This window comes from Carettochelys insculpta, chromosome 8, assembly GCF_033958435.1.
Source record: "Carettochelys insculpta isolate YL-2023 chromosome 8, ASM3395843v1, whole genome shotgun sequence".
Lineage (NCBI taxonomy): Eukaryota > Metazoa > Chordata > Testudines > Carettochelyidae > Carettochelys > Carettochelys insculpta.
Genome location: NC_134144.1, coordinates 16,460,128 through 16,474,212, shown reverse-complemented (window position 1 = coordinate 16,474,212; position 14,085 = coordinate 16,460,128). Strand labels below are relative to the sequence as shown.

General features: G+C 42.2%; 1 protein-coding gene across 6 annotated transcripts in view; it reads right to left on the bottom strand.

The window, feature by feature from the left end:
- The window catches only part of GTF3C3 (general transcription factor IIIC subunit 3), a 28,514-nt gene extending 14,880 nt beyond the window's left edge, over positions 1 to 13,634 (bottom strand). For 3 of the 6 annotated variants that reach the window (XM_075000610.1, XM_075000613.1, XM_075000616.1), the window contains exons 1-8: positions 12,673 to 13,439; positions 12,095 to 12,197; positions 11,554 to 11,747; positions 4,773 to 4,896; positions 4,008 to 4,199; positions 3,321 to 3,486; positions 2,349 to 2,496; positions 1,215 to 1,287 (exon numbers count right to left, since the gene is read on the bottom strand). In XM_075000610.1, coding sequence (XP_074856711.1) covers positions 1,215 to 1,287; positions 2,349 to 2,496; positions 3,321 to 3,486; positions 4,008 to 4,199; positions 4,773 to 4,896; positions 11,554 to 11,747; positions 12,095 to 12,197; positions 12,673 to 12,816 — 1,144 coding nt within the window. In that variant the 5' untranslated portion in view covers positions 12,817 to 13,439. The other 3 variants (XM_075000611.1, XM_075000614.1, XM_075000615.1) reach the window with 3 other exon arrangements.
- Between the last annotated feature and the right edge of the window lie 451 nt (positions 13,635 to 14,085).

Genomic DNA, 14,085 nt, shown 5'->3' with positions numbered 1-14,085 from the left:
TCAGTGAACCCAAAATTAATGTGTTGTCTACATTTGATTACTGGCTTTTTGCTAAGTACTGAAAAGTGGGCCATCTTTTCAAATGGTAGCACAATGGCAACAGCTTTAAAAAAGTAGGGATGGAAAAAGGGAAAAGCAAGCTCCTAGTAAACTGTACAGGTTTGTCCTAATAACTATGTGATTTGGCATGACCTAACCAACCATATTTATTTTTTGATTCATTATAGTTTTGCTCCTCATTTACATTTAGTAGTGAAAAGATTTTTCAGGAGTTTTGCCTGAAAAAGGAGTTCAGGATTGGGGCTTATATGTGCATTAGGCTCAGACTTCATTGTTAAACCAACTAATCCGCCTCAGATACATACTACTGGCCCAGTCTAACTTATTTATTTATATTTAAGCTTCACAAGCTGCCTAAAAGTGCAGCAAACATTTTCAGAACCAAACCTTGGCTGTCACCAGGAAGCAAATTTCCACAAGAATGCCAGGATCATGCAAGACATGATCCCACACTAGAACTCAATTTGTAATTTCACAGGTAAGCTGTATGATGAACATAATTCATTTTTATCTCATTTAGTATAAGAACAGATATTTGAATCAAGATGGCATTGAACTGACTTGTCAAAAGCCATTTATCTTAGAGAAGTAAATCATCTTGTCTAAAAACCTCAGTGATAACTTTAGCAATTTAACTAGCCACACCAAAGTGGCCAACTGGCTTTCACGGGCAAAATTAAATGACTGTAAAAAGTTTAATAGACCATGTGCCTTTTCAAGAATAAACTAGAATTAGTGAAGAGCTAAAAAGAGCACGCACCACAAGTGAGATGGAATATTACACAGACAGTGGCACCCTACTATAGGTTGCACCTCCCTGGTCTGGTATCCTGGTATCAGTGGTCCAAACAGGGATTTTGGGAGATTAAGGGAGGTTAATGCCCCATGGGACCTTAACCTCCTGCCACTGGCCCACCAGCCAGAGCTCCCCTGCTGTCCAGCTGAAGCTCACCTCTGCAGCTGGCATCCCAGCCCCATCCCAGCCCCAGCGATTCTGGATCCCCAGGCTTCCACATGGCCGCCAACTGGTTGCTCTCCTGCCCTGGGCTCTCTGGTCCAGAAACATCCCTGGTTCTGCTGGATGAGGAATATGGCCAGCCCAGAGAGTACCTGTTTTAGAAAGTGCAACCTGTAGCTGCTTGTTTGCCAATTACCTTTATTTTCCTCAGAAGAGCCCTGTTCAGTGTCTTTCTTTGAAACTACAATTCCTGAAAAATCTGTAATAACCTAAAAATAGAAGAGCAATTCATGTCTTGTTAGAAATAATAAAAATGAGCCGCCTAATAGAACTGTTTTAGGTGAACAGATTTGACACATGGTCATTAACAAAGTAACTTATGTGAAAAGTAGTAACACGGGGTTTTTTCCATATTTTTCAGAGTCTGGACATCTTAATACAGAGACTGTCTTAATGTAAAACACAGACTTCTGTAGAGTAGGGGCAGACCGCTGCATATGGGACAGGTGAGACTGAAACTGGTATAACAATTATAATTCTGGTTCGAACACTTTTTAAAAAAATGTTGAAAAACTAGAGAAGGTGAAGAAAAGCACAATAAAAATGGCTGAAGGGCTGGAGAAAATGCCATACTACGAGTGCTTCATGTCTCTTAATCTCTTTAGAAGAGGTGCCCTGACTACAGTGCTTCAGGGTGAAAAAATAGATGTTAAAAGGGCTCTTTCATATCATGGGAAAAAGCATAACAAGAAATGAATGGCTTGAAGCTGAAGCCAAACAAATCCAAATTAGAATAAGGCACAATTGTTAACAGCAAAAGTGATTAACTATTGGAAAAAAACCATCATGGAGACTGGTGAATTCTTCATCTGGGTGTCTTTCTGGATGATATGCTTTAGCTAAGCACTATCAGTGTTTGTCTAAAGCATAAGTTACTGGGGTGTAATGGTCTGTAAGTACTGTATTGTAGGGTACAAAGATGATCTAATAAGGTTCCTCCTCACGCTAAACTATGAATGACTGTTGGCATCATCAGGCTGCCCAGATCACTACAGATCAGGAGAAGGGGGGAGGTGAAAGAATCACATTTTTAAAAACCTTTCCCAAGAAACAACATACAAACCCTTCCGTTGCCTCTTACTGAATATAACAAACTCGATTTTCAATGCTAATTCATGGATAGATTGGAGTGACAATTGTTAACATATCTGATTTGATGAATTATCACAAAACTGGAAAATTATATTGTTTAAAAACTGCAAGATAAAGTTTGTGCATCTAAACGGCACAGAACAGTTAAACCTGACATAAAAGCATTTCATTTTCATACCGCCATAGCTTTGTCATACTGTTTGTTGGAGATATACAATTCAGCGGCTATATTAATATCTTCCATTGTTATGAGGCTCTGATGCTTAGTAAAGGCTTCGTCCATTATCTCAATAGCAGAGGTGACATCGTTGGCTTCATAGTAACTCCTACAAACATATGGGCACAAGATATTAGTGACAATTTTCAATGCTACAAAAATTATGGAAACTGTTCAACTAAAAAGCTTGTCAAATCCTATGGCTTTTGAACAAGTTCCCTTGTCCCTTTCATTTGTCGTCTCCTCCTTATAAATATTTTTATTTGGGATTTTTTTTTTTTTTTATTTTGAGTAAAAAGGAACAGATTTTTCAACCTTGTGGCAGTTTTTACCATTTGACTGATTTTTATCATTAATTCTTCTCTCACGTTAGCCTTTTATTGGATTCTCAAAGAGTTTCCTAATGTTTTTTTTCAGTATCCAAGTTTGCAGGCTTTATTGTACTGACATACTCTCAGCTGAAATGCTAATACTATTAACAACAACTATCAAAACTATATCATAATTAATAACAGTAAACTACAACACTAACATGAATATATACACCATCTCACACACACACAGATCTCAAAGGGCTTTAAATGATTAAAGAATGAGTCTTGCCGGGCTTCTGAGAGATGACGCAAGGCATTCTCAGCCTGTTTGGGAGATGAGAAAAATGAGGCACAAAGTAGCAGCAGATTTTCTAAATAAATCAAGCAGCTGATTTTAGTGCTAGTTATTGCGTATGTAATACTGCTGAGAGAAGACTTCAGGTCCTGACTTCAGGCAAGGCTCCTGGCCAACCTAGGTTCAGTAGAGAAAAGGCTGTAAGAAATCACAAGAAGAAATTCCTAATGATTTTTCTAACAAGCAAAGGGAACAAGCTTAATTTAATCAGTTTTCTTTCAAACTTGGAAAAATCAAGCCACACCACAAGCAAAGTGAGCTTACTTAGCCATGTCCCTGGCCAACTGCATAAAGCGTTCTCCATCAAAAGGGGACAGAAGATTTAAGATACGTCTATAGCCATCCATTGCCATTTTATGGTCCCCCATTTGCTCATACAAGCTTGATCTCTCCCACAGATAACGCACATTAGTAGGGTCGTACTTCAAAGCTACAACGACAAGAAAAATTAGTCAGTATTGTACACAACTTACACAAATCTAAGTCTGCTTCACTCTGCTTGCCTGATTATCCAACTCAATGATGCCTGATAAAGCACCTGACACGTCAGTATCATCTCAGAAGAAAAATAATAATAGTTGTAGCCTGATGAAAGGTCATCTGTAACACTCTAAAGCCAATAGACTTATCTAGTATGTACATTAGCTGCTAATACAATGCTTTCATACATATAAGGTTATGGCTTATCTTCTCCCAAAACAGAGTCAAAAGAGTTGCTCCATTATCCATAGATGTTTAATGCCCCCACACTTTTACTAAGGGGAAACTTTCAGATCTTGTAGAATGAGATATACTTACAAAAGTCAGATCATTTTAAATGAGGTTATCACAGTATCAGTGAACAGAAAAACTGAACTGTCTAGCTAAAGCAAACAAAATGGATTATTACACTGTTAAATAAAATTAACCACAAGTACAAAGGAACAGTAAAATATATAGTCATTACATTACCTTTTGAATAGCAAAATATGGCCTGTTTAATATTGTCCTGTTCTAGAGACATTTCTGCTAATCTAACCCACTCCTCAGTGTCACTAGGGTTTAAATGAGCCGCAATCAACTCAAATTGCAAAGACTTCTCCATATCTCCTTGGTCTTCATAGATCATGGCAAGAGTAGAAAACGGCTCATAAGCAAGAGGAGCTAGTAAAGACAAAAAACACTCAGTAAGTTTTAAACTTTGGAACTAACCTGAAATAAAACAAATTTAGGATTCTGCAAATAATGGGCATTAGAAGCAAAAGAAATATTCAATTAATTTGCTAAACTGAAGAAGAAACTTTCAGACAGTCTCCCAGTTCATCTTATGCGTAATGAAACAACTGACTAAATCATACTACACCCTTTTACAATGTTTTATCCACACAGCAAGCTATTTCTGCAAGCTGTTTATAACTTAATTCTGCAAAGTCAATGGAACTTAAGTACTTAAAGCTAATCAAGAACGTAAGTCTTTGCAGGACCAGAGTCTTTCTTTATTTTACAAACAACAGAGTGAGATTGCTTAAAGATGAGCTGGAAGTATTTCTAATACCAAATTAATGATATGATCATTCACAAATACACCGATTCCTGATGCAGCGATCTTTTATGCTAAATGAAGCATCAGTTAATTTGTACAGTTCCCTGGACCAATACTACACATTCCACATAAATCCTATTCCTTTACATGGCTGGTATATTAAAGTCTTGTCCTCACACAAAATTGCAACGTACCTTGTCTTATGATTTCCATGCACATGAGTATTGCTTCTTCATGTTCCCCTCGGGCAAACCTAATGTTGGCTTCTCCCATGAGGCCTCTCAGGGCTCGAGGAAGTTTACTGCGAGGCCTTTTCTCCTAAGTTGAAAGATGGTAATTGAAATACTGAACGCTCCTGTAATAACTTTGGGGAACCTGATCAACTGACCAGCCAAATAATGTCAAATTGAGTGCCTATTATTTGACCATATTCAAACATATTCTAACAAGATTGTGTAGATGGTGATCTATCTTTTAGATTATGTCATGAGGTCATTCTTTAACAGCTTTATTTCATTGTGTTTTGCATCTTTTGAGGTTAAAATAACAAATAGTTGTTTTATTTGTAATTCGGCAGGAGCACCTAAAAGGCTAATACTACTGAAGACCATAAAACCTTACTCTTTTTTGATACTCTGTTTTGATATAGGTGGTATAATAAAGTCTCATACACCCCCTCAAACTATTGACTCGGTTTTATAAATTAGTGCTCAATAATATTCAACCATTTTTGGTTTTATTTGACAATCTTTGACCAATTACTTTATTTTTAAAGTGCATTTGTGATCTAGTCAGCTGAAGTCATACTGCAACAAAAACAGTTTAGTTAAACCAAAACTTGAGGATGGTAGGTGCACTTGGAGCTCAAAACCCAAGCAAAGCAGATCTTAATAACAGCTGAAGAAAAGTAAGATCTCAAGACAACAACTCCTGATGACCAAATGCATAACAAGAATAGACACATGGAATGTATATATTTATCACAAAAGGCAACAGTGAAGTGGACATACTTGAGCGGTTGCAGCAAGTTTTGGAAAATTATGCCTACATATCACATCAAGCGGATGATAGGTAGCTTCACTGTACAACTCAGCAACAGCTAGACTGTCTGGGAAGGGCACAGCAGTGGCATTCTTTCAAACTGATAATGAGGAATGGCCCTTGAACCTCTATCATATAAACATTCTAAAACCAGGAGGCAGTCTTCTCCAGCCTGAGAGGCTTGACATGGAAATCACCAGATACATGAGACTGTCAAAGATTTTCATGTGTCTATTCCTGAGAGAGAGGCATTTATTTAAGGCAGTCAGATTATCATCTTTTAGTGGCCACATTATTACTTAACTGCAAAAAGATAATGAAGACAAGATAATAGAATAAAAGAACATAAATCTGGATGGAATCTCAATAAATCTAATCCAGTCCTTCACAGTGAAGCAGGACTAAATGTATTATCTATAAAATTCCTGTCAGATATTTGTTAAAACGGTTCTTGAAAACTTCCAATGACAAAAATTCCACAACCTTCCTAACTCATTTGTCCTGGTGCTTCACTACCCTTCTAATTTGGGAGCTTTTCCTAACATCTAACTTAAAAGTCTCTTGTTGCATTTTAAGACAGTACTACTACTACTCCTATCTTCACTGGATAAGGAAAATAATTTCTCTCTCTCCTTGTTACAACATTTTATATACTTGAAGATTTATGTCTCCTCCTGAGTTTTCTCTTCCCCAGACTAAACAAAAGAGAGGTTTTTTCATTTCTTCCTTATAGGTCATATTTCCTAGACTTATTGCTCTCTTTGGGACTTTTTCCAATTTGTCCGTGTGCTTCTCAGTGTTGGGACCCAGAACTGGACACAATGCTCATGTGAAGCATTATCAGTATTGAATAAAGTGGAAAAATTAATAATCATGTTTTCCTTACAACTCTCCCACTAATACATCCAAGAGTGATGTTTACTATTTTAGTAAGAGGAACAAAAATGGACAAGCTCAAGGACAAAAACGGAGATTATATGTCAGATTGAATTTAGCCAGAGTTCCAGTGTTTTGCAGGAGATAACTGATGGTCCATCCGGAAGCAAATGGTAGTTGAGACAAAAGAGAAAGCAGCAGACCACCAAAGAAGATGTAGACAAGATGCTCTGCTCGCCTCTGGAATAGAGGCAAACTGAAAAGTGGAAAGATCTGACGGGGAAAAAAAAACAGTTCAAGACAGGGAGATCTCATACAAATGGATGCAAGACACAGAAAAAGGGCAAAGAAATAAAGAAGAGGTGCAATCAAGATAAAAATGCTTGGATTCAGGACAAGGCTACAAAGGCAGCAGCATCAGCATACAAGGGAAACATCCATCACCCCCTGTGGAAGAGTGAACGACCTAACCAGAAACTCTTATGGAAAAAAGTTGAATAAGTATGAAGCCAGACTATGGTCAGACTATGGTAACAACTTTTCCATTACAAATTAATCTGCCTAGAGCTGATGATAACGCACAGGCTTGTGAAAAAAGCCAATTCTAAGAACATAAAAACAGCCATACTGGATCAAACCAAAGGTCTAGCCCAGTATCCTGTCTTCTGACAGTGAGCAAAGCCAGATGCCCTAGAAGGAATGAACAGAACAGGTAATCAAAGTGATCCCTCTCCCATCTTCTATTTCCAGCCTCTGACAGAGCCTTGGGACACCACTCCGACCAAAACTGGCTAATAGCCATTCATAGACTTGGAGTCATGAAATCTTGGACTTCACAACATCCTCTGGCAAGCAGTTTGACAAACTTGCTGTGTGAAGAATTTTTTTTTCCTCAGTTTTAAACCTGCTTCCTATTAATTTTTATCTGACCCCCACTTATGTTATAGAAACAAGTAAATAACTTTTCCTTATTTGCTTTTTCCCATACCTGTCATGACTATATAGGTCTCTATCAGAAATAGAAGGACCAACAACACTCTGTGAAATCAAAGCAGCCATGACAGACCTTGAACAAAGGAAAATTCCTGGGGCTCCATCTACAATATGAGCAAAAATTGACTTTATTAAAACTGATTTTTTAACGCTGGGTTTTATAAATTCGATTTTGAGCATCCTCACCTTCTCAAAGGCTCCCCACAAAATCGACTTATTGCTGCCACACACAAGTCGCCAAAATCAACTGTTGCAGCAGTGTATTGTGGGAAACTATCCCACAGTTCTCTCAGCCACATAGCATTCTCGGTATTTTCACTGGTGCAGCATGAGGAAAAAAATGCCCCACAAGTGGCTGTGGGCATCCAACGACATCTTCCTACATTTCATTTCCCTGCCGCGCTAACCAAACATCCCTTTTTCCGGGCAGAACCTGGCTTGCCTGCATAAGAGATGTGGTTTTTATAAGTGAAGGGAAGGGAGAGCTGATAAAATGGTTAGGAAAGGTTAGAAAAGTGATTTCGGACTTCCAAACCAGCAGGTTTTCAAAACAGGATATAACGGCACTGGAGCACACGTCTGACGTTAAGCGGTGAGGAAGGGTCACACAAACTGAGGGACTTCCAACACCAGCAGGGCCAAAAGCCCAGGGGAAAGGCTTGGATCTGGATTTAGACATCCTGGCAAAGAAGATCCTCAGATCAAGAGTTTTGTCTCAAAGGCCAGTCACTCCAGTGACAAATTTCTGAGTCTGTGCAAACAGAAGAGCTACAAGCTGCTGTGCAAACATCCTTGCACCCTCTCCTTTCCAGCCAGCATTCTACATAGCACACCGGGAGGGAGCTCAAGACTCCCTGGCTCCTCAAGACTCCTGGGCCCTCATGAAATCAGCTGGAGCGGTCCCAGGAGCCAGCCCCGAAACCAAGAGGTGGGTGCCTCTTGGACGGGGTCCAAGGTGCAGACCCTCTGGGACCTGTGGGGCAAGCAGAAACTACTCCAAGACCCCCAAGATAAAGCACTGTAATGCCCAAGTCTACGCTGGATGGCCACCACCCTGGCAGACCAAGGCCACCCCCACCCCACTGCAGCATGGAGGAAGTCCAGGAGAAGGTGAAGGAGCTCCAGCAGGGCTACATCCAGGCCCAGGATGCTGGCTGACACTCCGGGTCAGGACCCATCACTTGGATCTGGATTTAGACTTCCTGGCAAAGAAGAGCCTCAGAACAAGAATTTGCACCTGAAATGTATGTGTTACACTGAAAATGCAATGGATTGTTGAATCAGTTATGGCAGGTTTGGTCACTCACCAACGCTCTGGGGCAGGATCCACCACCTGCCCCTATACCCAGCAGGCCCAGAGGAAACTCTTGGCTCTGTATTTAGACCTCCTGGCAAAGAAGATCCGCAGAGCAATAATTTAGACCATTGCACCCAATCCATAATCTGGAAATGTACTGAATGTCTGCCCGATCAACTTTCGATAGCACTTCCCGTGGCTACAGGTAACTGGGAATCAGGGGTTAATTATGGAGGGGGAGCCTGAGAAACAGCTGCCACATTGGACTGAGTGCACTTTAAATCCTTTAACAAGGATCGGCTGGAGGTCAAGTCTGATCCCAGCCCTGCCTCTGGGCATCTGAAGCTCTTAAGCCAGCCCCCCTGGGATTAGATGCCGAGGGAGACTTTTTCCCAATAGCTGCCAGCCCCCAAAAATCTTGGCTGCTGAGGGTGACTCCAGGACCCTCACCATGCACAAGCTGCATGGCAGCATGTTCAGCACGTCCTTTTCTTGGTTCAGGGTCAAGCCACGTATTGCGGGTGAGGGAAAGTTTCAGACTGTGTGGGACCTCTCAGGGAGGGAAGGGAGGGGAGGTGGGGGCCAGGACAAAACGTAAACAGCTGAAAAGAAATTTCTTATCCTATCATAAAAGAAATACCACCACCCACAGCCTGGATACCATGTGGTGGGATCGGGGGGAAGCAGTGGGGCAGGGGGGCGGAACAGATCCCACAGCTGCGATCATAGCAAAAAAAAGAAAGAAGATTTTTCAGCCTCTCATACTAGAATGACCCTACAGTCACGGGCTTCCAGGTGCCTAACTGAAATGGTCTCCTGTTGCCTAATTCCTGTGCACCTGAAAGCAGTGGACATGGAAGAGACCAGAGTGAAGAACTGTAGGGCATTGTGGGGCATATACAGGACTTCTCTGCAGGCTAATAAATTTGATTTAAAGACATGATGCTTCCTCACTACCATCTTTCAGTCAGAATTTTAGATTCAACCTGAATGCCACACCCGTCAGGTTCCGACAATGTTATGCTATTGATATTATGTCAATTTTAGTGCTGCACAAATAGAGCTAATGGAATTTACAGTGAAGACAAGCACTTGGTAAAATTGGGCTGAATGCCCTACAATCAATAATATCTCATCGTGTAGATATAGCCTGGGACTGACAGTCTTCAAGCAGAGGTACTAAGACAGAGAGTGAAATTCTGACTGAGCAGCCAACAAAATTCCAAAATGAAATACAGGTGAAAGGACAAGTTTCACAAGACCGCAAAAGGTGGCATAAATACCGCCCCAAAAAAGTGTGCTCTCATCAATGCGAACTGGAGAGATATTATAGTGCTATCAATTCTGGGCAAAGTATTGCCTACCGTGATGGTGAATAGAGCAAGAAAGACAGCAGACAAAATATTATGAGAAGAGGCTGGGTTCTGGCCAAGCAGATTATGTTGTGAATGGAAGCTAGTACTCTGCTAAAACCCATATTAATTAACTTTACTGACTTTAAGACAGCATTGGATAGTGTCCATGGAAAGACCAAGTGAAGAACCGCAAGAAGCCATGAAGTGCTATACAAGTTGAGCAACATAATAAGAAGTCTGTATGACAAAAGTAGATGCGCAGTAGGATCAGATATAGGCCTGGGTGAGTGGTTCAACATTGTGACTGGAGATAGACAAGTGAGTGTGTTATTACCAATTCTCTTGCATTAGCTGCTGGTAGAGAAAGTAAGCAACAAAAGACACTGTGGACAGTATCAAATGGGTTAGTGAAGAGGAATGACAACCTTGATTTGCTAACTATGATATGGAACAGGATGATTGCCCTCACATTAGCCACAAACATAGTAAAAAATAAAAAAAAAAAATTAAAAAAGTGCAAAGGAAACCAACATCATGCAGGTAAGAAGCTGGGATATAGACACAAAGACATACAGATATGAAAATGAAATTATACAGGGAGAAGAGTTCTGCCATCCAGAAAGTGTGAAGATATTTGAAAGTGGCTGCGATAAAAGGTATTCAGACAGGCTAAGGAAATGCAAACACCGCTTCTGGAAGAATGAAAACATATCTGGTCAAACAGAACGCACTACACCAAACTAAACTTCAAATTATACCATGCCAACGTACTGAGCAAGCTCTTGTACAGAGACACGGCTTAAAAATGAGAGGCTTCCCATCACAGATGACTTATGAAGATACCACACATTCCAGGAAGGGATAAAATAACAAAAGGTGAAAGTAAGGAAGTTGACAGAGGAAAACACATTAGAAAATACCATCAAAGAATGAAGGTGGTTGGGATGTGTTCATTATACTGAAGCTGGGAGACAAGCAGTGACTTGAGCATCTAAGGAAAGAAACAGAAAACGAGGAAGACTCACGAAAAACTTGCAGATGACAGTAACAGAGGATAAAGGGTTCACCTGGAATCACCTGGGAAGAATTACAATGACTAGCAAGTGATCATAATCAGTGGAGAAACCAGAATGCCCTGTGTGTCAGCATCAGAGGAGAAATTAAGGTCTAACATAAGAACTTACATAAAGAGCACTAAACAAACCAGTGCAAGGACCAGGAACCATCTTTTAAGATACACAGATATGTAAACAAGTCAAACAGTTAAAAGGGATGAGGAGACATTGTATATAACATTTTCATTTATGTTTCAAAATATTATCATTATGTTTCTAAAATGATGCTAGACATAACATTTTTTCCACTGTGCTTCAATGGTATCTAGCACAGAGATTTGCAAATATAAATACTTGCTTTCATCATCTTCTTGTTCTCTCGATTAAGAACCATCTCTAACACAAAAACATCTCCTGCTGTTGGTTGCTCAGTGGTTTCTTCATCTTCCTCCTCCTCATCCTCTTCTTCCTCCTCATCCTCCTCTTCATTTTCCCCAAGCATGGAAGCAAAGACCCGATGGACAGATTTACTGACCCCATCTGTCGTTTCTCCTGGTTGAAGAGAGTTAGAACAGATTTAAAACATCCAGATGAATGTGTGTGTTAATGTTTAAATCACATCTAAATACTGCTGGTAATATTGATGGAATTGCATCAGTGGGCCCTCCCTAATTCAGCCCTATGATTGTTTGAGGTTGCCTCTTCAGATACAGGGTACCCACTGGTTCAATAGCAAACCTGGGTATGAAGGAGAACAAATATTTCATAATTACATTCTGTAACTGAGCAAACTGTAAACTGTTTTTTCAAAGTTACCCAACAAAGACTGCGTGCTTTCAACAACAACAAAAATGGTTATTTTAAGATCTCTTCACATAAGTCACCATACTGATATGTACCTTCTGTTTCACTGAGAGTCCGGGATTTGCCAGATCCTTTGCCAGATGTAGATGGCGCATCTGGGTCATCTATATTGTCCTCAGTAGGTACACTTTCTCCAGCCTATGTAGATCAACAAGACTATTCACATGGCCTGCAATACAGGTTTAATTCTGCTGTTCAAGTGTTTCTAATTATTGGTCTTTATATTGGCTTCTGACTTTTTGCAAGCAGAACCATTGCTTATGGAACACATATTATATTAGTCCATTAAAACAGGCACCAATATTGATTTTAGGAAACTTCTGTTCTCTCCAGTGTGAAGTGCACTCAAATAGCAACTGTTCACTGTTGTCCTACATTAGTTTTGACTGAAGCGCCCTGAAGCACACCAGAATGAGATTATATGGGTGCCAAAAGTCACACAATGAAATGGGGTGCAACTAGACAAGTGAATAAAGTGGAAGAAAAAGCAAGCAGCCTTCATGTCTTCAGGGAAACAGGAGTATGATAAAACTGGAGAAAATTATGATTACTCTCCAAACTCTACAGCATTCTTGCAAAGCAGCCAAGATTCTCTTCAGAGCCAGATACCTACCCACGCTGCAAAAGGAATAGTCATGCCTTGCAGCATATAGTTCCATACCCCAATAACTGTCCCTGCCTTTCCAGAAACATGATGATGTACAAGAGTCCTAACTTGAGCATATAATAAATAATTTCTCATGTGTATCATTACCATAAATTAAGTCCAAAATGCACAAAACACTCCCAAGGCTTCCCCTTTGCTGAATAACCTCATACTGGGATAGTGAACAGGAGGGGCTACAGATGTAACAATGTCCCTATCTATGGGAGACACACAGAATACAAGCAGCCCTCGTACAGCTACATGCTGCAGTGGAAGCTAGGCTGAGCTCACACTTAGCTCTGCAGTGCACAGCTACACAGTGACCCAGGGTGCTGCTCGGGAAAGGCGGCAGCGGCGGTGCAAAGGCTGGGACAGGCAACTGTCTACGTGCAGAGCCCTTCCCCACGGCTGGGAACCGTGACTCTGGCAACAGAGGACGGGCCTGGGGGCGACTGCCAAACAGCACCACAGGTGCAAGAGGCGCTTGTGGCCGCGTGTAAATTACAGCCCAGGGCCGTTAGGAGTGCAGGGCCGGGGTGGGGGTGGCCTCACTGACCCACACTGTGAGTTTTGGAAGCCCCGCCAAGTCAGGGGATGCCGCAACTCCCCTAGCTCGGGCGCTACGGGCCAGGGCCGTGCGGGGGACGGGACCGGGGTCAATAGGCGCCCAGTTTCTGACCAGTCATGGAAGGGGCTCCCCGACCCTGCCCTCACTGCGGCCCCGCCACCCCAAGCCCTCGCCTTCTTCTCGCGACCCTTGCGCTCCTCCCGCCGCCTCTCGAACTCCTCGAAGGAGATCTTCCCCTCTAGGTAATCGATCAGCTCGGGGCTGAAGGCCGACATTGCGCCGCTGCCGAGGCCGGGGGACGCTAAAGGAAGGGCGGCAGCGTTTCGCGAACGGACTCGGCGTCCCCGTATTATTCCGGTCCGACCGCAGCTCGCACCCGCCGCGCAACCGTTCCGGGAGTGCGCCAGCCGAGAGCTCAGAGCATGCGCGGTAAGGCGGCAGAGGGGCGGGCTGGCAGGCCCGGCGGGACAACTCTGTGTTGGCTCCGCCCACCCCGGCTCCCCGCCAGACCCCGCCCGCTGCTCTGCGCCGCGCTGCGCGCACTGACATTTGGGCACCCCCGGCTCGTGCCCAGCAGCCTGCGCCCGCCGGGCCGTGGCACGACACTTCCTTAGACCTCAGCAGCGCCCATCCCTTACTTCCAGCGCGCTGGGCTGGCCTGCGCCAAAGTACGTTCAAATCCCTGGCAGTCTTTGCACCCAGGAGGTGCTTTATGACATCTTAAAGGGCACCAGCTGTTCCTCCTTTTAGGTGCTTGAGAAATGGGCTGTGAGGGGAGCCCTGTCGGTCTGCAGCTTCACAAAGGACAAGCT